Below are 22,111 nucleotides of genomic sequence, written 5' to 3'. Positions count from 1 at the left end.
CAGCCTCATTTCTAATGATATTTGCGGTCTTCGTTTGTCGCATAAGCCTGACCAGACCCACACACCAAATAAGAACAACGTGGACATACAACTGAAACTAAGCTTCATGACACATAAATTCATAGACTAAAGCCCAAGGTAAGCTTACATGCGCTGTATTCGTTTAAAATCATGCTATCCAACCTCACGGGTCCTTGCTGCGGTCCCACGGAAACTTCCGGTCTCCTTTTTTCGATTTTTTTCGCATCTCTTTTTCCATGACCGCCAGTAACATACAATGATACATAATATTTTTTTTAAAAAAAAAGACAACTTTTCATTACCATAATCCATAACCCCCCCCCTTTTTTTTCATCCTTGTGTTAAAAATGCTGAGTAACACCAATCCAGTGGTACAATGGGTATATCCACCACGTCGTCCTCCTCGGACCGGGCTTTGAAAAAGAATTGCCCAAAGACATGGCCCATGCCACCAAAGTGATGCTTCTTTACTTCGTACATCGAGGGGCTAAAAGTTAAAACGTATAATAAAAAGATATTTGGGGGCCATGACTCAAATCATGTAATATGCGAGGCATAACCTTTCGGTAATCGTGGTGTATTCCTTGTTTGAATGCCCTTTTAGAGTAGTGCTAGTAGTAGCTGTGTTTTTGTTGTTACCCTTGGTCGTAAGCCTTGGCGCAACCGGGGTTGTTGGAACGAGCGGAGTTTAAACAACTCTACGAAACATCTCGATTCTCGTTCTCCACAACCCCGTCTACGCCGAGCCAGGTACTAGGACCCAGGACTACCAGGCAAAGGGGGACCGCAAAGCAGTATCTCGTTCTTGGAAACCGAGCGTTTGGACGAGCGTGTCGTACCATCCCTGCCTAAGAGGTCTGATGGTTGGTCATCTACCTCAGGACACTGCGAGCCCACGCACCGAGTTTAGCCTTGGGATGGACGAGCCATGCCATGCCATGCCAATGCACTCCCAAGAACAAATGCTGAAGGAGAAGAGGGAAAATGCATTCCAGCTCTGAGGGAGTGTAGAATTCGTCCCAGGAGGGACAAGGCGACCTCCGTCGTATCACCGCTTCATAGACAATGCCGACATCGTTAGGCTATCCGCGGAGGCCGTGTAATGGTCAATCACCTCATGTGTGTCTGATCGAATTGAAACGGCTGATTCGGGAAAGCCATGCTGGCGCTGAGGCCAAAGGGGTCCCAGTCAGGTTGCTGGTCCAACAGCTGTGTCATCGAGGGATACTGAGAGCCCGCCGTCACTTGGTGTCCTGGCCCGGTGGAAGCTGGCGAAAGAAGCATCGGTTGTTGTTCGCCGTTGAAGCCGCCTGGGTACGGGCCGGGGCCACTGGGTGTCTCAATCTCCGAATCATCGACCATATCAGCTTCATATTCTTGCTCTATACAGGAAAACATTAGTAAATATATAAAAAAGAAATCCCCTCAGCTCTGCATGTCCATCTTACCTAGTTGCTCAATGTGATTCTGGAATGAGGGTGTCGGATAGAAAGAGGCGCCGGAGCCCATCGCCCCACGCGTCCCAGTTTGCATCATTGGCTGCCTCGCCGAGGGCGTTGTGATGGAAATGGGAGTCATCTGCTGACGAGATAGCCCAGAGATGGATCCTCTCATGGACATGGTATCCGAGGCGGCAGGAGAAAAGGCCGAGCTCACGGTGTTGGGAGAGTTGGCGTGAGATGAGGGCGCGGGTCGATTCTTTGGAGATGGCGCAGTCTTGTGAGGCTGTAGAGGCGGCGGAAGAGCGGTGCCGGGCTCAGTCTTGGGAGCAATGCTAGAAGTAGACTTGCGCGCATGGTGCCGGTGCATCATGGTGCGTTGGAGAGGAGGCGGCTGTACCAGGTTCTGTGGCATATGAGTAGGTGCCAAGTTGGGACTGCCGGTTTTGGCTTGAAGCTCGGCTTGGACATCGATGCCTTGAAGAGTCGACAGTGTCAGTTAAGAGATCATATGGAATGTGTGACATAGAAACCTACCCTTCTCAAGCAGGATGCGCTCGAGCAGCGAGTTCTTGTAGCGGAGCATCAGACATTCTTCGGCGGCAGTGCGGTGCGCAGCCTGTAGATTGTGCAGGTTGGACTCATGGACGCGAATGGTTTCCTCCAGCTGCTTGATGTACTCGGTGCGACGCTCGCGAAAGGCAGCCTGGGCTTGTCTATTGCGCTGTTTGCGTTCTTCAGATGTCGCATAGATCTGGCGAGAGAGAAGTACATGTTAGCTTGGACGCAGTGGTAGCCATTTCATGATGTTGTTGTCTTTGGGGAACATGGGGGTTTGAAGCGAGTTGCCCGAAAGGGCAGCAAGCCATGACCACCCATGCGGCCGTCTTATAAGACAAGCCAGCACCGAAGCTATCGTTGGTAGTGCCAGTGTATGGGAATGTATACATGTATCCTTTATGTGAGGTGATAGGAGGTAGTAGTACATGTGGTTGGCATCCTACCAGATAGCATTATAGCGCTGATAAGGAATGGGTGTTGGTTGGCCCCTAGAAGAGGAGGGCAGAAGAATGGGTAGTTAGGAGTGAGGGGTAGCATTGGGTGAGATCCGAGATAGACTAGCAGCACTACCGCGTCGTCGTAGGGTCTTTATTAAAAAGAAGAAGAAAAAGTCATGATGCTAGGAAGAGGTAGAGGGTAGAGAGTGACAAGGAGAGTAGATAGAGAGGCACTGACTGGCTTGCGGCCGCCCTTTCTCTTGGGTTGCTGGCCATCTTGAGAGACGTTGATGATTGTGCTACCGCTGCCGGCAGTCATGGAAGGGATCTGGTCCCTCTCCGGAGTGGAACCAGTCGACTCCTCGCTCTCATCCCGGTGAGGGTTCGGCGGCTTGTTGTCGATGGACATCTTGTCGGCCATGCCTTGGGTGACGGCGCGGCGGCCCTTGGAGACGACAGCCGCGCTGCGGCAAGCGCCCCAGTGAAATCAAGAAGACAAACCAGCGTCCCGGGTGACGTCGTCGGGGGTGGGACGCCCGGTATCAGCAACAGCGGCGGCGGGCTATCAGAGGGGGATGGCCAGGCGACCAAAAGGGCGTCTGTGGTTCGCCCAAGGAGAGTCTGTTATCAACGAGTTTAGGCAGCGGGCGAATGCAATTGCAGGGTCTCTGGGCGCAAAAAGTCGACCAGAGAGATAGGCGTTCGGCAGCGCGTCTGTGGCGCCTATGAGCGGCCGAGGATGCGCCTGGCGGGCAGAAACGTAAGAAAAACAGGAGCGAGAGATAAGGAAGCGTCGCCCCGAGCTTCCAGAAAGATAATTTGCAGGCTCCAAGAGGGTCGTCGAAGATACAGGAGCTCGAAAAGCTGGTGGGAAAAGGCGCCGCGACTTGTTTTATGTAATGGGAATTGCGAAGAGGGGAGGCCAGCAGCGTCTCCGGCGGCGACATTTGCGCTGGAGCTGGCCCCCCGTCCTTTATGGGCAATTTTCTCTACCAGCCCCGAACCAGAACCAGAACCAGAACTAGTAGCCACAGCGGACGGGGTACGAGTACAGCGTTTTAGGCTTCGCAGCGACACTTGGAGGCTTGCCTGGGCGACTGACTGGTGACTGCAGGGTCGGCCGACGACCCAGCGCGAGGTGGAGCGATGAGCGAGCTCGGCGCTGGCGTGGCCAGACAAGGCAAAGGGCAAAGGATGCAAGAAAAAAAAAAACGAAGCGGCCGGTACGAGAGATGGGGCCGGGGCTTGCAGGTCTGCGCGGGTACCTGTGAGACGTGAGCCGTGCAAATTCTTGTCACAGCGCTCGGCGTGCGTTTTGCTTGCTTTAGCCCGTGGCACCAGAGCGAGCTTGAGGGCCCCGGTTCCGCGCACCGGCACCTCAGGGAGCGGAAACGATGCATGGCCTGAGGCCGGGACAGGGCAGATGCGACCCGACAGTCCGATGGCATTTTGATCCAGACGGATGGACCCCAGAGACAAAGGACAAGCAAGAATGGACGGCATAACACAAGGTACCTACTCGCAACTCTTTTCACGACACGACACGACACGACACGGCACGACACGACACGGCACGGAAAAAGAGGCTGCGCCCTCGCATGTACTCGCACCGCCTGCTGGGCTGGCCAGGCAAGAAAAATGGAAAAAAAAAAAATCGGCCAACCATCCTCCTGCGAGTGGGTGTGCTGTGGGCTGTGGCCGGTTGGCTTTCGCCTCGATCCAGTCTGGAGGCTTTTCCCCAGCCGACGCGTCAGGTGGTCTCTCGGGCTAGAACTCCTTGGGAACTGTCTGGGCTAGGGGCCCCGGGGAGTGGAATGGCCATCATCTGCTTTTCTTGCGCGCTCCACCCCTTCTCTCCACCACGGCTTGCAGTTGAAATTTTCATCGGCCGGGCCAAGTTGGAGTCGAGTCGAGTCGAGTCTGCTTGCTTGGCTTGGTTGCTTGGCTTATTGGGTGGGACCCCCGCTTGTGCTGCCCTGGCTCTCTTTTGCCTGCTTCTGCTGCACTCTCACTCACACTCACACTCGCTCGTACAGTACGGTATTGATTGATTGATTAGTACTTGACAATGGATTACAAGTAATGGCGGTGCCGCTGGCTTGAGCTGCTCCGAGCACTCATACCGCTTTCAATGTTTCTTTGCCGGCCACGTCCTCTTCCCCTCTTCCCCCCCCCCGTTCCAAATGTCCGCCGCGCCGCCTTCAATTGTTCGCCATGTCGTGGATGCTAGCTAGTCCATGCGTCGACAAGTCCAATTGCTGTGCAATTCCTGTCAGGGGTAACGGGCAACTCCTTTGCTGCAGCTCGGACACATTCGCCGCCAGCCGCAAGCCTCGTCGCTCACTAGCACAGCGCCGATGAGCGAATATTAGCATGGCTTGCATGGATGAGAAGGGAAACGAAAATATCAACCACCACTACCGTACTGTACTAACTACTAGGCACGAATACGTTGAGGACAGGACAGGACAGTACAGTACAGTACAGTACAGTACAGTAGGTAGATGACAGCGAAGACGAGTGACATTGATCAGCAGCTGCGTTTTGAACCACACCACCACGCAACAACACCAAGCGGCTCTAGTGCCGACGGGCTGCAGTATACCCCAACGAGACCTGGCGGGGCCACGACGCTGCCCGCGGAAAGGAGAAGGCGACAAGATTTGCGTGAGGTAGAATGCTTGTACTCCGGTGTTCGTCCTTGGCAGGCTTGCAGCGGTTACGGCGAAGCTATTCGCAACTAACCCAACCGGCCCCCAGCTGGGCCTGCCTAGTTGCAAATCTCGAAACGCTCTTTGCCTGTTCAGGGTCCTGTCTTTTTTCACGACCGGCGAGGGCAATATACAGACATACTGTACTCGTACGGAGTAATACTTGTATCAGTCGAGGTCTTCTCTGGTTGTCGCGCAAAGCAGGTTCCGTACTCTTGTTGGGTAACCTGGATTTTGCCCCGTGCTTGGTTGCTCTGAAACGGGCTTACATGCTCGTACAGCAGAGCTGGTCTCTCCTCGGTTTAAGCTTAACCTGGTCTCACCACGCCCCCCCTCGACGAGCATCTCGATGACATTGTGCGTGTCTTGCCTTGCCTGATGCACCCGCGGAATACTAGCACTGCTACTAGGAGTTGTTAGCAGGCAGCCCAGCACTGATCAGCCAGAGAGCGTCCACCGTCCCACCCCAGACATGCGGCCTATTGGTTTCTGGCGAGGATTGCCCTGCTGCAGATCCGACGCCTCCTCGTTCGCGAGCCGTCATCAGGCTGCGAGCCCGGGAGCTCCATCAATTGCCAACTCATGTAGCCCGTGATTAGCCTCAGAGTCTTCCCCAATAATGAATGCACGGCTTGGGATTGTGACGCGCGGTGTCGGAAGGCGTTGTGCGTTGTCTCGGGACCGCATTGCCAGCGGTTATGTATATGCACGAGACTGCATGCGTCGTTGTGCCGGAGGTCCGGTCGAGGCGTCCTGTTGTCTTCATATTGGTCAATTCGTGGCGTTGTGGCTCTTGGTCTCACCGAACATCATCTCCTTTTCCTCGACCCCATTCTGGGGAGACTCCACGACATTAGCTACTACTGTATGGGGGCAGAAAAGTAGTGTTCCCCTGACACGCACAACGTTCAGCCAACCATCTCGCAACAACCAAGCAAACTCCGCAATTGGGGCTGCCTCTTATTACTCCAAGGATGGTTCAGCTGGGACGGGCGCTCAGTATCACCAAGACTATCCCGGAACTCTTCACCAACTATTGAGACAACCGTCGGCAACCGCAGTCATGTGGTGAGGTTGTGGCTTGCCGGCCTCTTTCAACAAGCCCCCAAGAAGCTTACAGTCCCCGCGTGATCGGTGCAACGGGCGAGGGCGGAGAGGCAGACATAAAATGTCTTTGCCTCTGGATCATTCCGAGCAAGCAGCAGCATTGGTGTCCTTAGCTCAATGCTTGCTGATTTCAGTTCCAACCCGCTCACGAGCAGACATGTCATTGACATTGCCTTACAAGTATGTAAGCGCCGTCTCTCTTACCACCACGCAAGGATCATGCTTCGAGTAGTAGTAGTATTTCCGCTGCTGCGTCCGAATAATGCCTGCCAAAGCCCGGATGCCCTCTCTCTCTCCCTTGCAAAGTACGGAGCGCTTCATGTCAAACATCCCGTCAGCGCCACAAAGCCATGGGGGATATCAGCTTCCAAAACGCCAGCCCCCAGGTCCCAAGGGCAACTTGAGCGCCACCAACTTTTCCCCAGCTTCCTCGGAGATGTGCCAATCAGCTTCCCCATCAAGCAAGATTATCTCTCGGCTGTCGGGGCTAGCTCCAAGAGGAGTTCGCCGCTAACGCAAGAAATCAACAAAATCACTGCAAGTGTGTCCAAGTTGCTGAATTGCCGAGTACATAGAATTCATCCAAGTTTGAGGTGAGCCGCTGTCCATCAAACTTTGAATGTGCATAGTGTGATGGTGGTCAGGCGATGGATAAGCGGCCTATAACAGTTGTGAAGCAACGATGTGCTCCCTCCATCTTGGTCTATGGCAGACAGTGTCCGGCATGGCCTCAGCTCCAATTGGTGACAAGCCGAGCTGAAAAAAGGTAGGCATCAAGGCCTCTGTCTACTCATCACTTGGCCGAATTGGCATCGAATACTTTGTGAAGGGACGCTCATATACACAATACCAGAAAAGTAAACAAAAACTGCCCAACCCAACCACGCCGCTCTCCCGAAATAACAAAGGAACACGCACACGATGTCGCCATCCAAGAAACCCCATGGCCGTCATCGATGCGCATGGGATCCAAGATCATCTGTTTTCTGGCTGTTAGTAGGCTAGACGCCACCTTCTCATAGCCTGCCACCTGCACAACGTTTTCATCCACCCCAACCGCCCTTCGCCGACACTTGAGACAGATTTGGATATATCCCATCTTATACGGTAGCTTACCGAGCACGGATCTGGTCATCCGGTGAGAAAATAATCATCGGGTCCGGCGGATGTCACGGCATTCGACTGGAAGAGCCTTTTCTCTAGTGTCATCACCGTCATCACCTGGCAGCTACACATGGTCCGCAAGGCGATTTCTGGAAGGATTCTAGCGCAGCACATCGACAAAGTAGCGCTCCGATTTTCGGGTCGGAGTGCGGAGGACTCCGCAGTGTCGTGCTTTTCTGGGGGGTCTTTTTCGGTCTCGAGGAGAGCATGATTGGGTGGCGGATGAATTGCCTAAAGTCCTAGAGTGAGCGCTTAGGAACTGACATGCAACGCATCTCAATGCCTGTCTGTCACTGCCTGCCGCTCTTTTTCGCTGTCCGACGCCCTCGAAAAGGGAACTCCGCGCCTCGTATTTGACCATGACATGGTGTAATCAAGGGAGCCTTCCCTCGGTTTGCGGGAGACATCAAAGCATCTCTTATAGAGAGCAGGGTGCACAGTAAAGAGGTCACTCAATTTGAGTTCCTGCAATTCCATCACCACTACGGAAGAGAAACTCTCCAGTCCTATGTTGCACCCATAGGTACCTAGCAGCTATCTATGCCATGAAGATGCACATCGCCCGTGAACATGTTGGCGATGGAAGTTGTATCATCGAGGAACAGACATCCCATTCAAAAAGAAAAGAGAGAGAAAAAGCCCAATTACTTTTTTGTTAGGTGGTTGCTTTTGTTTCTTGTCTTCTCTTCTCCAGCTCTTTCACAGACACAGAGAGATGCAAGCTTTGGGTAGCTGCTCAGTCAGCCGTTGCCCGGCCAGCCACTCAGTAATACCGGACATTTCCCTAACACAAAAAGTGGCCAGTATCAGCGCAAGGCTTAGCACATCATGAGATCTGTGATAAAATCGATCTCAGATACACGACAATGCGCTTTTGTAATAGATCCTGTGATTGACCATGTGATAAATTCGCCGATGCGTGCACAAACGACGTATGAGGGCTCACGTTATTTCCCCATAGAATCATCATACAGTGTTGATTATGAAATTCATTCGCCTATATCTTCATTATCCACACCGTGTATCCACTTTGTGCCCTTTTTTTTGGAGCTTGGACAACAAGAAAGTAAACAAACCCCCGCTGACTTGGTACAAACTCGTCCCATTTGTTTTCATGTCATCACCTCCCACGTAGGAATCCATCACGACATTCCTCGCCAGGTCTTCGAGACATCCCAACAGCCAGCTGCGTTGCTCAAGGTACTGCTATCAATACCGCCTTACCCTGCAGTTTTAGCCAGATTTGAGCGCAATATAGACCATGTCTGCTCCCCGCCGCTCAGCTCGGCTTGCTAAGGTGAGATTTTCCATGGTTCGACACGCTCCGAAAAAATCGACTGTGATCTAACAATGTTGGTGCAGAGCAATCCCATGCTGGAGCCGCCTGTCGAGCTAGAGATCCCAACTGTAATCGAACGTGTCGAGCCCGTCAAGCGCCAAACTCCCAAGAGAATCACTCCCAAGAAAATGGATGCCTTCGAGACGCCAGCCACGCCCGCGACCCATGCTTTAAAACCCCCTAGCACAGAGATGCACCCAAGCAAATTCCACCCAACTACCGCCGAACCATCGTCCGCCCTTAGATTGGGCTTCGCAGATATTGAAGACACACGACGGCGCGATAGCTCTCATGGAGCGGGTCTTCAATCTACCCCGTCCAAAGTTGGCGGTGTGCCATCTTCTGCCTTCACTCTTCGTGTGCCTGCTGGCACCACCACCAGCCAACTGGGCTTAGGGGCTGAAGCCCTACGTGTTTTGGAGGGCCTCAAGGAAAAGGCTGCCGAATACAAAGCCGATCTCATCGCCAACAGAGAAAACGACTCATCCTCCGCGTCCACCGATGCCAACGGCCGCACAATTGCTAAACCAAAGGGAAGGTCGGGAAGGTTTAGTGCAGCTCATATGGCTGAATTCAAAAAGATGGATTCTATTGAAGGACATGCTTCTGCTTGGAGAGCACAAGATGGAAGATTCGTTCCCGTTGTCAAAGCCGGCATTAAACGGTCTCTATCCAAGGCCAACCTGGACACCCCTCAGAAAAACACAAAACAAACTGAAAGGGTGCTGCCGGCTACTGAACCGAGGAAGCGCACATCGGTGATGGAGAGCCTCGGACGATTTTCTGCCAAGAGACTGGGCACCAAGGCTCCTATTCGCGAAGACCAAGTCTCTGCCAAGGACGAGCAGCCTTCGCTTTCGGCCAAGAGAGTAAAGAAGAGCGCAGAGGACGATGCTTCGACAACCCGCCCGGTGTCACGAGACATGACGTCGATTCCTCGCCCGGCATCCAGCGTCAAGAAGCCTGCCACTTCCAGAATTGCTCGACCCAGCCTTTCCCGCTTGATGAGCCCGACAAAGTCATCCATCAGTCGCTTCACTAGTCCTGCAAAGTCCGAAGCGGTTCCTGCTGCTGTTACATCATTACCGCAGCCAAATTTCAAACTGCAAGGAGAGGCCAAGGAGTCAAAGGGATCCAAGGAGCCCATGACTCTCAAGGAACTCAGGGAGTTGATGGAGTCTAAGGAGCCAAAGGAGTCAAAGGGAGCCAAGGAACTCGCGAGACCCAAGGAGCCCATGACTCTCAAGGAACTCAGGGAGTTGATAGAGTCTAAGGAGCCCAAGGATACCAAGATATCAAAGATATCTGAAGAATCCGAAGAGCCTGAAGAAGCCGAGAAAGTTACCGACTCTGCCACAAAGCGATCGGTGATGAAGTCCGTCTTCGGAAGCAGCATATTCTCGCCTAGGAGACGGAGTGCTATCCCGCAGCCAGTCATCACCACTGCGCAGACGCCGCCGGCTTCCTCCCGCTTTTCCAATCTGAACATTACCCGACTTGCTGCCACTCAGCCCACGAAGAAGTCTGTTAAGCATGTGACCTTCACACCAGAAGTCACAAGAACCATTTTCGACCCAGACTCTCCATCGCCTCACAAGTCGAACACTACCAAGAAGGCTTTGGAGCGCACCGAAGTCGAGAAAGCCTTGGAAGAAGCGAAATCGTCGGGTGATGTTGCTTATCCCGATTTGTCCAGCTACAAGCATCTCCTTGACTCCAGCACTGAGGAGGTCATCAAATCTCCTTCCCCTTCAGTTCCAGGCAGATTTACATTCCGAAGCGATCACACAATCAAGTTTGCAAATCCCTCGCCATCCGGCTTTGGTGCCTCTCCTGGCCAGTCGAGCGTGCGACATGTGCGCAATTCTATCAAAGCCACATCGGATATGCCCGGCAGCTTCCCTGATCCAGTTTCGCCGAGCTCTCACCCGAACAAAGAGAACACGGCGCCTTCTCCGGCCAAGGTGCTTCCAGGGGTTCCACACGGAATGGCCAACAAGAAGCGTCATCGCGCCAGCTCGGCCGAAGGAGACGCTGACAAGGAGGCAGCTGATCGCGCTGGGAAGAAGGCCAAGAGTAGCCACGTTCCTGAGGGGCAGGCTTTGGTGGCTCCTCGTCTTCTGGGCAAATCACCCTCCATCTCCGCCAGCGCAAAGAAGGCCGCCGGCAAAACCCCAGTCCGTCCCATTATTCGAGCCGTTAGCTCAGCATCACCTTCGAAGAAGAGACCAACACTGAGCATGAGCCGCCTTAACATGCTCGCCCGCCCAAAGAACCGCGGTTAGGTAGCCAGATGGGCGCTACGAAGGAAGATGGGTGAGCTTCCGCTCAGGCAATTTCCTGGTCGGCTTGAGAATACTCCCTCCCGCTCTCCTTGCCGGGATTGATTGCAGCCTTCCAGGTCGATTGAGACATGGTTTTGCGTGGTGGTTATCTTGCTATATTGCCGGTTTGGCGTTGGAGACTGCATCTTTTGGTTGATGCTATTGCTATGATGAAGGAAACGTCGCAATGTATAATGGTATCCGGCGCTACGGATCCACTGGCGTTTTGATACGATTGTTTATACCTCGAGAGGTCTGAATGTGGCTGGACATGGACTCTGTTGAGAGCTACACTTGCTCTTTCTTCTTTGTTACTTGGCTTGGCGCAGGGAAGGGAAGGGAAATTGGGGTGAATAAGGCAAAACCCTCTTTTGTTTGTTCGTTCATTAGTTTGTTTGTTTGAGGTCAGGGCGACAGGAAGTCGGCTTGTGTACAAGTAGTAACGCATACATTGTTGCTGTTAATGCCCAAATGGCTTTCGTGTTTGCTATGTGTTCACAGAAATCATTCATTACGATGCCACCTTGTTGAGTGATTGTCATGTTTCTTGTCACACAAGAGTCTGTGTGGAAATTGAATTGGATGCTACCCTAGGCAAGCTCCCAGCTAGCATATTCCAAGTGTTTTGATACAAGCTCCAATGGAATATAGCTATGAAACCTGCCACATGATATAAGCAGCTGAAACTGTGTGATTCTCTTCAACTTGCCATTGCAGAGGCATGAATGACAAGCTTCGTGCCAGCTTTGTGGTGTTGTTAATCTGTTAGAATATGCTTTCATACTTAATAAGCATAACTAAACCCCCCTCGGCAACATGATGGTATTTATCACAGCTTCCCCCAGAAACGAGTTACAGTTTGCGTTTTGCTCTCTTTGGCACCACCACTAACTTGATCAGCAGGTCTGCCTGTACAGTGCTAATTCACATCCAGAGTATCACTGCATCGACGCCCTGAGAAAAGCCAACATGAAGGCACGTATTGATGACGTTATCATGATACCTGGGTGGGCCGCTGAGGTTCTCCAGCAATTACCAGCTCAGCTTGGTTGCTGCTGCCACTTTAGCTGTGGGCGCAAGTACCTTCTGCTAGGAGGGAGCTCCTGCCTGCGGACCGACAGCAGTGAACCTCTGGGCTAGCGCAGTTTCAGCGGGCGGTAGCCCTAGTTTGTCCCTCGGCTGCGTCGTAGCTCAGCTTGTATCTCCCTGTAGCTCCAGCTTGCCACGGCAACCCAGTCTCCGGATGCGGGATTGGACTCAATGGCGCAAGCAAAGAGGCTTTCTGCTCGCCTCCAAAGCCGGCCATGTAAAGGGCCTCTGGAAGAATAGAATGCTCGTGGCCGCCTTCAGCTGAAATGCGCTCAATTGCTGGGCAATGCGAGCTGAAGCCGGCTGCGAGTGCTGGGTTACTCGGCGGTTGTTAGTCAGGCTGTACGACTCGGTACCTGCTGCACTAACGGCCCAGCGCCCCGGAGCCCTAACAGCGCAACCACAAAATATTTCACGGGAATTAAGCGAGCCCCCAAAACAAGTGTGCTAGCGCCGCTGGTCGCTCTTTTTTTCTTCGGAGTGGGTTGGCGCAGCACAGAAAAGCCATAGAGAGAGTTTGCCCGCATTGAGCAGGCAGCGGAACCCCCCCCAAACAGGGCCGATCGTGCATTTTCTTCAACTGCATCAGCAGCACACCAGTTTTCCGGACCTCGCTCTGGTGCTTCTCCTCCTTCGCAAGAAGAAATAGAAAGACCGACTCGCGCGCCAGGAGGGCCATGCGATCTTAAGACGTCGTCAACCCCCCCCCCCAAAAAGTAGCAAAGACTACCCTCAGCGCCGCCAGTACTGTCCAGCACCCAATCGACCAACATGTCACAGGTCGCCTCCCAGGTATGCATATTGTCTTGCATCCGTCCCCTTTGCAATTCGTGGCTTGGCCCATGTCGAGCTGCCACCAGGCGTTGAGCTTTGATGAGCTACACACATCGCGCCGACGGCTGGGCTGCCTCGCTGTCTTCGAAATAGAGACACCAGACTGATGCCGTCGTCGCAATATTTCGCTCGGGATCGCTCTTGTGATTTTTCTTTCTTTCAATTTTTGTGTTGCTGGTGCTGACTGCCGCCTGCTATAGAACCGGTTCGCCTACCTTGGTACTGACGCCCCTCCTCCCGCAAATTTTACTTTGACCCTCACCCCTCCAACGAACCCCGCCGCGATAGAATCGTTAAGCGCAGGTCACTGACCGAAGTTTTCCCCCCCTGCAGGCAACGACTCCGATGGCGAGGAGAAGCCCGTCGTCCCCGTTAAGACCGTCGACAAGGCCACAACCCGCACTACCAAGCGCAATGTCGAGCCTCAGGCTCCCCAGGCCCCTGTGAGGACTGGCGGCAACCGCCGTGGTGGCCCCGGCGGAAGCGAGGGCGGTAAGTTGCGCTGTCTCAGTCCCTTGATTCGGTGGCGCTGCCGAGGCCGTGGCGCCGTCCGGCAGATGTGAGGTGTTGATGCTAATTGCCGACATGCAGCTTTCCGTGACCGCGCCGCCGGTCGGGAACGCAACCAGGGCCGTTCCACCGAGGAGACCCCTAGAGATGGTCCTCGTGGTGGCCAGGGTGCTCGCGTCCGTGGAGGTGAGTGAATTTGAATTCTATCAAGAATCCTTTTCGAGGGATTTTGCAGCACTGGCAAGGATTTATACTAACACGGGACCAAGGACGTGGCGGACGATTCCCCCGTGAGCGTGACGACAGACATCCTCACAAGTCCGGTGCCACTACGTAAGTTTTTATTTCTCTGGCTGCCTCCTTACCAGTCATGTCATATTGACCATTTTCTGCTTTCAAGTGGCTCCGATAAGCAAGCAGCTCAGTCTTGGGGTGCCACCGAAGGCAATGCCGAGCTTAAGGACGAGCAGGCCGGTGAGGCCATTGCCGAGTCTGAGAAGAAGGATGAGCAGCCCGAGGAGGCCGCTGAGCCCGAGGAGCCCGAGGACAAGAGCATCTCCTACACCGACTACCTCGCCCAGCAGGCCGAGAAGAAGGCCGCCATCGAGTCTGAGCTTAACATCCGCACCGCCAACGAGGGTAGCAAGCTCGACAAGAAGTGGGCCAATGCTAAGCCCCTCGAGAAGGACGAGGATGTCTACTTTGCCGGCTCCGGTGGCAAGAAGCAGCGCGAGCGTGAGCGCAAGGTGAAGCAGACTGTCGACTTCGATCCCCGCTTCGTCGAGCCTGAGCGAACCCGAGGCGGTGCCCGTGGTGGCCGCGGTGGTCCTCGTGGAGGCCGTGGCGGCGACCGTGGCGGCGACCGTGGCCGTGGCGGAAACTTCCGCGGTGGACGTGGTGGCCAGGGCGCTTCTATCAACACCAGCGACCAGTCTGCCTTCCCCAGCCTCGGCGGCAACTAAATTGCCTGCGACTCATGAAGTCCTCAAAGACCCTTTCCTTGGCTGATGGATTGGGCACTTTATCTCGCTTCCCACATCTAGAGAGAAAAGAAAAAAAATCCCCAATGTGTGTGGAGGACGTTTAAGCCTTTTATGTTTTGATAGTTGATCAAAAAAAAAGAAGAAAAAGTTTGACCATGTATTCTCGACGGTTTTGGTCGTTCCGCTGGGTGTCGATGGGACTCAATTTTACAAACGGCTGAATTGTGCTGTATTCCCCCCCTTTCCTAAGTCTCCTTTTTTCTTTAAGCTTAGGTATATTTGCACACCAAGTGGTTTCCCCCCTCTTCCTTTCCCCGTACTCAGGAAAGGAAGGGGAGAGAGAAAAAACAGAAAAGAAGTTACCGTTATTCTATACTTTTCCCCCTCTTTTGAAATTGACGCTGCGGAGAGTGAGAATCGTCTTTGATACCCCCCCTTTCTCTGTTTCCGCTTCGCTGGTGAAATGGGCTCTCATGGGTTGAGGCTACGTCACAGTTTATGATCTCTCTTTTTACTGTCTTAGAGTGGTCTTCTGCAATAATCTGAGTCTTGGTAGGCTGAATGGGAACGGAGCGAGGTTTCTAGCTAGGCGTCAAACGATGCAATCTATGAGAATCTTGTGACCTCTCGTTATGCCGTAACAGATCGTTTATATCGGGTGCACAGCTTACACCACAAGAAAGAAGAAATTTGTTAACAGATTGCTTTACAGTTTGTAATTCATGTACAGCCATTGTGTATAATCGACTATTTGACCTATGGCCTTGTTGTGACCCTCCATTCTCTGCGCAAGAGTATCCTTATCATTGTAAATGCAAACAAATATCAGCCGCTGCATATATAATCCCGTAGTTTCCCAATCAAACAACTTTCAGTTTCATCTTTTTTGGTCCTTGTTAACTTTTCATAAGCTAGTCAAAGAGGACTTTACGCCTTGAGGACCTTGACGAGCTCCTCGACGATCTTGTCACCGGCCTCCTTGGTGCCGGAGCTGCCACCCATGTCCTTTGTCCTTAGGCCGTTGTCAATGGCTTTTCTGACAGCCTCCTCGACGGCCTTGGCCTCGTTGGGCAGGTTGAGAGAGTATCTCAACATCATCGCCACGGACAGGATTGTGCCAATGGGGTTAACGATGCCCTTGCCGGAGATGTCAGGGGCAGAGCCTGTTCCATTCAATCAGCTTTTCCCTCGCTATAAAGAGAAAATGAGTTGGGATAGTTTACGTACCATGGATAGGCTCGTAGACGCCATTGCACTTGGACTTTCCATCAGGAATGCCGGTCAAGCTGGCACTGGGCAACAAGCCAATGCTGCCGGGAATCACACTAGCCTCATCGCTGATGATGTCACCAAACAGATTGCTGGTTACCACCACGCCGTTGAGGCCACGAGGGTTCTTGACCATGATCATGGCAGCACTGTCGATGAGCTGGTGCTCAATCGTCAGATCAGGGAATTCTTTGGCAAACGTCTCCGTCATGACCTTGCGCCACAGTCGGCTAGTAGCAAGGACATTGGCCTTGTCCAGCGACCAGACCTTGGTTTCGCCGCGGCCGCGAGCCAGGAAGCCAGCCAAGCGAGCCACACGCTCAATCTCAACTCGGGAGTAGGGCTCGGTGTCCCAGGCACTGCCAGAGCCATCATCTTCTGATCTGTCACCGAAATAAATGCCACCTGTGAGCTCTCTGACAATAACAAAGTCTGTGCCGCGGCACACCTCGGCCTTGAGAGGAGAGTACTCGACGAGAGCTTCGGAAGCGAAGAAGCACGGGCGGAGGTTTCCGTACGTGCCCATCTCCTTGCGCAGCCTCAGCAGGCCCTGCTCTGGACGAACAGCACCGGTACCCCATTCGGGACCTCCAATGGCGCCGAGGAGGACGGCGTCGGCGGCATTGGCGGCGGCGAGAGCTTCGTCTGTTAGGGGAGAGCCGGTCGCATCGATGGAGCACTGTGGGGATTCTCGGTTAGCTTTGAGATTGAAGAGATGAGGTAGAGAGTGAGCTTACGCCTCCTAGAAGATGATCTTGTAGGTTGAATTTGCCGGCGCTGGGACTGTGTTGCTCAATGGCCTTGAGGACCTAATCCGTGTAACAAAAGTCAGCGTCGACGTCATGAGCAGAGCTAGCAAAGCACGGCAAGACGATACGGTGCGATGCGATACACCCGTGGAATAGCTTCAGTTTGCACGAACCTTGATTCCCTCAGCTACAACCTATATTTGCATCTGGTCAGCATGATAATCTCCAAAGCTCGAGAGACACAGAGAAGGATCAGGTAAAGCATACCTCGGGACCAGCGTGGTCTCCCGCAAAGACGACAATGTTGTGCTCCGCCATTGTATCCAGAAAAAAAAGTCGTTTGTGATTTCAAAGAAGAGGAATTGGATCAAATAAAGAAGTAAGAGTATTAGAAGAAGACGAAAAGAATTGGTTCAAGTTTCTTTCGTTGAGAATTGGAGAAATCGAGAAAGCAGAGTGGCCTAATAAGCATCTAGGTACCCAAAAGTATAGCTCCTCTGTGCCGATGTCGGAAGGCCGAGACACGGAGAGCTCGTCCGTCTGACCCGCTTTCGGGAGGATCTGATTTGCTTGACGCCAGATGAATAGAAATTACAAAGTTGCAGTGCATTGCTGTGTGCTGACTGCTGACTGCTGGATGGAATTGGCTGGAATAAACGTGTTGATTGCAACGGGCTTTTTGGAGAGAATTATGCCGGGAATAGCCTGTATTTGCCTTGGAGTGCCGAGACGGGTCGATTGGGAGCTTTTTGTTACTGCTAGTAGTATTTCTATGGTGTTGTGGGGTCGGCTAGGTAGTTAGGCCTATTGGGTGCCTGTAGATAGTAGTAGTAGCAAAGCGGCAGTAATCATCATTGGCAGTTGCCTTGGTGCGCATTTGAGCCTCATTGAGCATGGATTGTATACATGTACCTGGTATCAGTACCTACCTAGTATATCAGGCAACCTGGTTAGTGACCGCTGAGTCTCGTGACACTCCCAGCCTTACGTCTCACCTGGCCGTCAGTGGTTTCGTCGAATCTCCTTGCATACATTTCACTGCACGTGGCAAGACTGAGCAACCGGACCCTTTTCTTGTCGACTAATATGCGTCGGTTTAATATCAGCAGAAACCAATTTGGCAACAATGCCTTTGTTCGCCAGGGCGGCATCTACGATAACAAACATCTGCCTCAATCGGCTCCAACTGCCATCTGCGTTGTTCCTTATCCCCGCAATGAAAATCTGGTCCGTCGTCCAGATCTCATGAACGAGCTCAACACGCTCCTACCGCAGGCATCGACAGGTTGCCGTAGCGCTGCTCTCTGCGGTATAGGCGGGTCAGGGTAAGTATCAGCGTCCACGTCTCGGTATCATTATTCAAAAAGCACAGGAAATCGCAGATTGCGCTCGAATATGCATATCAGCGGTTTCATCATGATACGGACTGCTCTGTCTTTTGGGTAAATGCCCAGAATGAGGCAACTTTTCTACAAGATTATAAGACAATCGCGCGAAGATTTGATATATGTGAGATCTATCTCACAAGCATAGAGCTATTGAGGGCTGTTCGCGTCCGAATTGAAGCACAGCCAAATTGGGTGCTTATCCTCGACGATGCTGACGACTTGCGACTATTTGATGTCAATCAAGAAGCAGAGCAGACAAGGAACTTGGTTCAGTACATCCCTCGGGCATCTAATGGAACAGTGTTGTGGACTTCTCGCGATGCCCATGTTGCGTGTATACTTGCAGGTCCAACACGGCACATTGAGGTTGCCAGCATGTCATCCAATGAAGCAAAAGAGCTCTTGAGAATCACCAGAAATCTGGGAAAGAGTACGGAAGAAGAAGGAGACGAAGACGAAGACGAAGCTGAAACCACTGCCTTGTTAGAGAAGATTGGGTGGTTTCCATTGGCCATTACGCAACTCGGTGCATTTATGAGACAGACGTCAAAATCAACCAAGGAATGCTTGTCTTCATTAGAGCGAGGCCAGAAAAACTGGGATACCTCAACCGAGTTCGACAGATATCGGAGGCTTGGTTTGAGCGGGCAGGCTACAACCGATGTCAAGCAACCAGCAAGCTGCCATTTTCTAGTTCCCATCAAACAGAATCCATACTTCACAGGCAGAGAAATCTTTTACGGGCGCTTCTAATGAAGATACGGCCCCGTTTGGGTGATTGCCAGAAGACTATTATTGAAGGCCACAGGGGTATCGGGAAGACGCAAGTTGCCCTGGAAGCCGCCTACCGTCTCCATGCCGAGCATCCAAGTTGCTCTATCTTCTGGGTGTCAACCAAAGATGCAATCAGTTTTGAAAACGCTTACTACGATATTGGCAAAAAACTCAACATCGAAGGAATTGACGAGGACGAAGCTAACATAAAGCTGCTTGTTCAGACTGCCTTGAATAAAGAAAGCAGCGGAACCTGGCTCTTGGTCATCGATGATGCGGATGCTTTAGAGACGTCTAGACTCTCACACTATCTACCGTCCAGTCCAAATGGCTCGATTTTATTTGTACAACAGAAGCTTGAGACACCAGTCAGGCTTTATATCCCAGAAGAAAGCATCTTCCGCATTGAAGAAATAACCTGTGACGAAGCTCTCAACTTACTACAAAAGTGTCTAAAAGAAGCCCAGAAGGTAGAGACAAGCGACATACAGAAGTTGTTTAACTTCTTGGATAAATTGACATCGGGTTACGAGAGACGGCACCGTTTGGAGGAAGCCCAAAAGCTGGAGACGGAGCTCGTAGAAGCTCGTACGGTGATATTTGGAGATGAATCCTACGTTACACTGGCAAGAATGGACAACCTGGTGCGGAAGTTTCAGAACCGTGGCCAGTGGAAAGATGCTGAGTTCTTGGAACTGCGGATAATAGAGTCTCGCAAAAGGAGCCTTGGAGCCGACGACGAGCGCACGCTTGCTAGTATGGAGGGTCTAGCACTCATATACAAGAATCAGGGCCGACAAGAGGAAGCTGACAAGCTATATATGTTGACACGCGAGACTCGCAAAAGGAAACTAGGACGCCTTGGGCAAAGCAAATCTTTATCTTTGACGAGCGAACCAAAAGACTTGGAAGGAGATTCTGGATATGGACCCGCGTCACGGCGAGCGACCCCAGCGGCGCCTTCAGTATCTGACCTTCAGAATGGTATCGACGATGTCGCATCACCGAAGAAATCCGAAGTGAAAAATGAAATATCAGTGCAACTGGACGACACTATTAGGTCTGTCGTTACTGAAAGTGATGATATCAGATCACAAATCCCCGATGCCTCCACCAATAAAGGAATGACTGGCGATGCACTTATTAGCGCGTTTCTAGCCGAGCAGCCACAATTCGAAACTCTATGTGAGAAGGCCTTGGATAGAATGAATAGAGAGGTTTTCATCAAGAACATGAGCCGGCTACTCGAGTCATTTCATAAAGGGCTGGCAGCAGAAGCCAAATCCGGAGCCGAAAGGGCTGCCACTGGGCTGCTACGAAGTGAGAGAAGCAGAAGACAAATCAGCGAGCAGCTTGCAGCACATATTGATATGAAACAAGAAGAAGCTCGAAAGTTCTATAAAAAGGACTCGGTAGTTTCACCATCAAACATACAACGTGTCGAGAGATGGCCTTCGCAAGCAGTTGGGTCCTTGAGGGCTGGATACGTGCCAGCGGTCGATCGCAGCCGAGACCGCGACCCAAGTCGTCTTATTTCGGAGATGGATTCCAAAAATACCAATGAGCCATACAGATTTCCTCACATCTCAAAGCTGAAAATATTTCTATCAGAATCCAAGGCATTCCAACGCCTCCAAATGCAATTCACCTTGATGTTTTTATCCGCTGATTTGAGGCACATGCTTCAGTCAATACCAAAGGAGAACATCTGGCTATCACAAGAACAAGACGTCTCAACCTCTGACCGACTCAAGATATTAGTAGAGAACACTACCGGAGTGAGATGGAACTGGTGGCCCTTGGACCAAGCGAAGCGAATGCTTTACCCTGGAGAGTCGAGATTATTCTGGAGATGTGTAAGTACTTTCACATTATATGTCTGCAGGTAACCGACGAAGACTAAAAGAAAATAGACATGTGGTACAGAGCAATGGAGGGATATATCTACTGAACAACGCGATTTTGTTGAAAGAATACTCGAGTGGTCAGATGATAGCCCTCCATTGGCATCTCAGTGTGTGGTAAAAAAGTCACGAGCAACTCTATTATCTTCTATAAAGGGTATTTTTAACTATACAAATGGTGGGCAAATTACGCGGCCATCGCAAGCAGCTACGAGATATACTCCACAAGCAAGCAGCTCTTCTACGCCGCCTCAGAGCGTGCAGCTACCACCACTCGCAGGGGCAATTCCCCTTCAACAGCAACAAGGCCTGACAATTGGTCAGCAGGTCCAAGTGACTATTCTGGGCTCTAATAGCAGTCTCCAGTGGTGGATATTGTTTGGCGTTAGAGGAGCTCGGCGAACGCTGGTGCCGGCCCAGATTCACGTTACCAGCCGGACGACAGACGGCCACATCTTTCAAGAGCTAAAGAGATGCTATCGGATCCATAGAGGCAGGCTAAGACTATGGTTCTCAGTCTGGCGCTTGGATTACTGCGAAGTGGTAAAGGTACGTATATAGGCTCGAAACCAACCTACGAGCCATCGTGTTAATATCATGGTTAGTTTAGTAGACTTACCCCTGACCGAATGGTTCGAGAGTACAGAGAGCTTCCGTCTGACAAAGACTACCACTATGATCCTCGAGCCGGTGAGCGAGATGTCAGAAACCCGCCTATTTCGCCTCACCACTTCCAAACTCTTTTCTACGCGTGCCCCTCGCCATGTACTTGGCCTTTTCCCCATGATTGCCTACCCCTGACTGCAAACACGATGAATCTAGCCCGGATTCCGAAGCGGACGAGAGAGTTTGAGAGAGATCAGAGCTCGCCTATATGGGGATTCGAAACTGTCTTTGCAGTTTCATTTACCTATGTCCTTGCCTACCATGTTGCTATGGTTGCGGGACCATTCATATTTTGGGGACTCTGGATGAAATTCCACCCCGATGACCTACAGAATGCGTCTGTCCCTATAACTGTCGTTATAGGTGCTCTGTCGCTGTTTTGGAGTGGTGCCGGAATACTGACAAGCAGAGAAAGAGAGTGAAACCCGCATATGTTTGTGGCTTTTTGTATGAAATGATGACTGCAATGACTAGATGAACTGAGATGATGATATGACAGACCTGATGAGAACGAGTTACGACTTTGTTACTTTCGAAATTGTATGGGAATGTTTTACCAAATCTTCAATACTCTAAATAGCTTCAGCTAGATAGATAGATCTTACAGTACATATATGCAGCTAGGATGAACGAGAGATGATGAACGCCGTTGCTAGTTCAGACTTCATGCTTGATGAGATGTTCTCTCTTCAGGATTACTAAGCTCCGATATTGGGATGCTGAAAGATCAACGATGCTTCCAAAGCTGTAATAAAAAATGGCGGGGTATTTACGGCTTCTAGCTCTATCCTCAGCTTGTCATTGGTATGAATTCAAAGCCACACCCGCCACGGCCTTTTCTG

General features: G+C 51.8%; 5 protein-coding genes across 5 annotated transcripts; 3 read left to right on the top strand and 2 right to left on the bottom strand.

Moving 5' to 3' along the window:
- Window positions 1-1,131: 1,131 nt before the first annotated feature.
- Window positions 1,132-3,961, bottom strand: Triagg1_3103 (uncharacterized protein; the record flags this gene model as incomplete). The annotated part of the gene is made up of 5 exons (XM_062897359.1): window positions 1,132-1,403; window positions 1,470-1,937; window positions 1,998-2,214; window positions 2,697-2,922; window positions 3,309-3,961. The coding sequence occupies 5 exons, from the start codon at window positions 3,959-3,961 to the stop codon at window positions 1,132-1,134; spliced, it is 1,836 nt and encodes a 611-aa protein (XP_062758170.1).
- A 4,829-nt stretch (window positions 3,962-8,790) lies between these two features.
- On the top strand, window positions 8,791-11,064 carry Triagg1_3102 (uncharacterized protein; the record flags this gene model as incomplete). Its single annotated transcript, XM_062897358.1, has 1 exon — window positions 8,791-11,064. One exon carries the CDS (start codon window positions 8,791-8,793, stop codon window positions 11,062-11,064), a length of 2,274 nt encoding a protein of 757 aa, XP_062758169.1.
- A 1,899-nt stretch (window positions 11,065-12,963) lies between these two features.
- On the top strand, window positions 12,964-14,498 carry Triagg1_3101 (uncharacterized protein; the record flags this gene model as incomplete). Its single annotated transcript, XM_062897357.1, has 6 exons — window positions 12,964-12,984; window positions 13,227-13,245; window positions 13,360-13,518; window positions 13,618-13,722; window positions 13,806-13,869; window positions 13,937-14,498. 6 exons carry the CDS (start codon window positions 12,964-12,966, stop codon window positions 14,496-14,498), a joined length of 930 nt encoding a protein of 309 aa, XP_062758168.1.
- Window positions 14,499-15,446: 948 nt separating this feature from the next.
- Triagg1_3100 (uncharacterized protein) lies at window positions 15,447-16,855 on the bottom strand (the record flags this gene model as incomplete). The annotated part of the gene is made up of 4 exons (XM_062897356.1): window positions 15,447-15,682; window positions 15,747-16,467; window positions 16,526-16,597; window positions 16,805-16,855. The coding sequence occupies 4 exons, from the start codon at window positions 16,853-16,855 to the stop codon at window positions 15,447-15,449; spliced, it is 1,080 nt and encodes a 359-aa protein (XP_062758167.1).
- A 768-nt stretch (window positions 16,856-17,623) lies between these two features.
- On the top strand, window positions 17,624-20,602 carry Triagg1_3099 (uncharacterized protein; the record flags this gene model as incomplete). The annotated part of the gene is made up of 4 exons (XM_062897355.1): window positions 17,624-17,862; window positions 17,910-18,539; window positions 18,734-20,477; window positions 20,585-20,602. 4 exons carry the CDS (start codon window positions 17,624-17,626, stop codon window positions 20,600-20,602), a joined length of 2,631 nt encoding a protein of 876 aa, XP_062758166.1.
- Window positions 20,603-22,111: the final 1,509 nt, after the last annotated feature.

This window comes from Trichoderma aggressivum, assembly GCF_033847375.1.
Source record: "Trichoderma aggressivum f. europaeum strain CBS 100526 chromosome Unknown scaffold_008, whole genome shotgun sequence".
NCBI classification, from domain to species: Eukaryota; Fungi; Ascomycota; class Sordariomycetes; order Hypocreales; family Hypocreaceae; genus Trichoderma; species Trichoderma aggressivum.
Note: the sequence above shows the minus strand (reverse complement) of the source record. Positions and strands in the feature narration are given on the sequence as shown.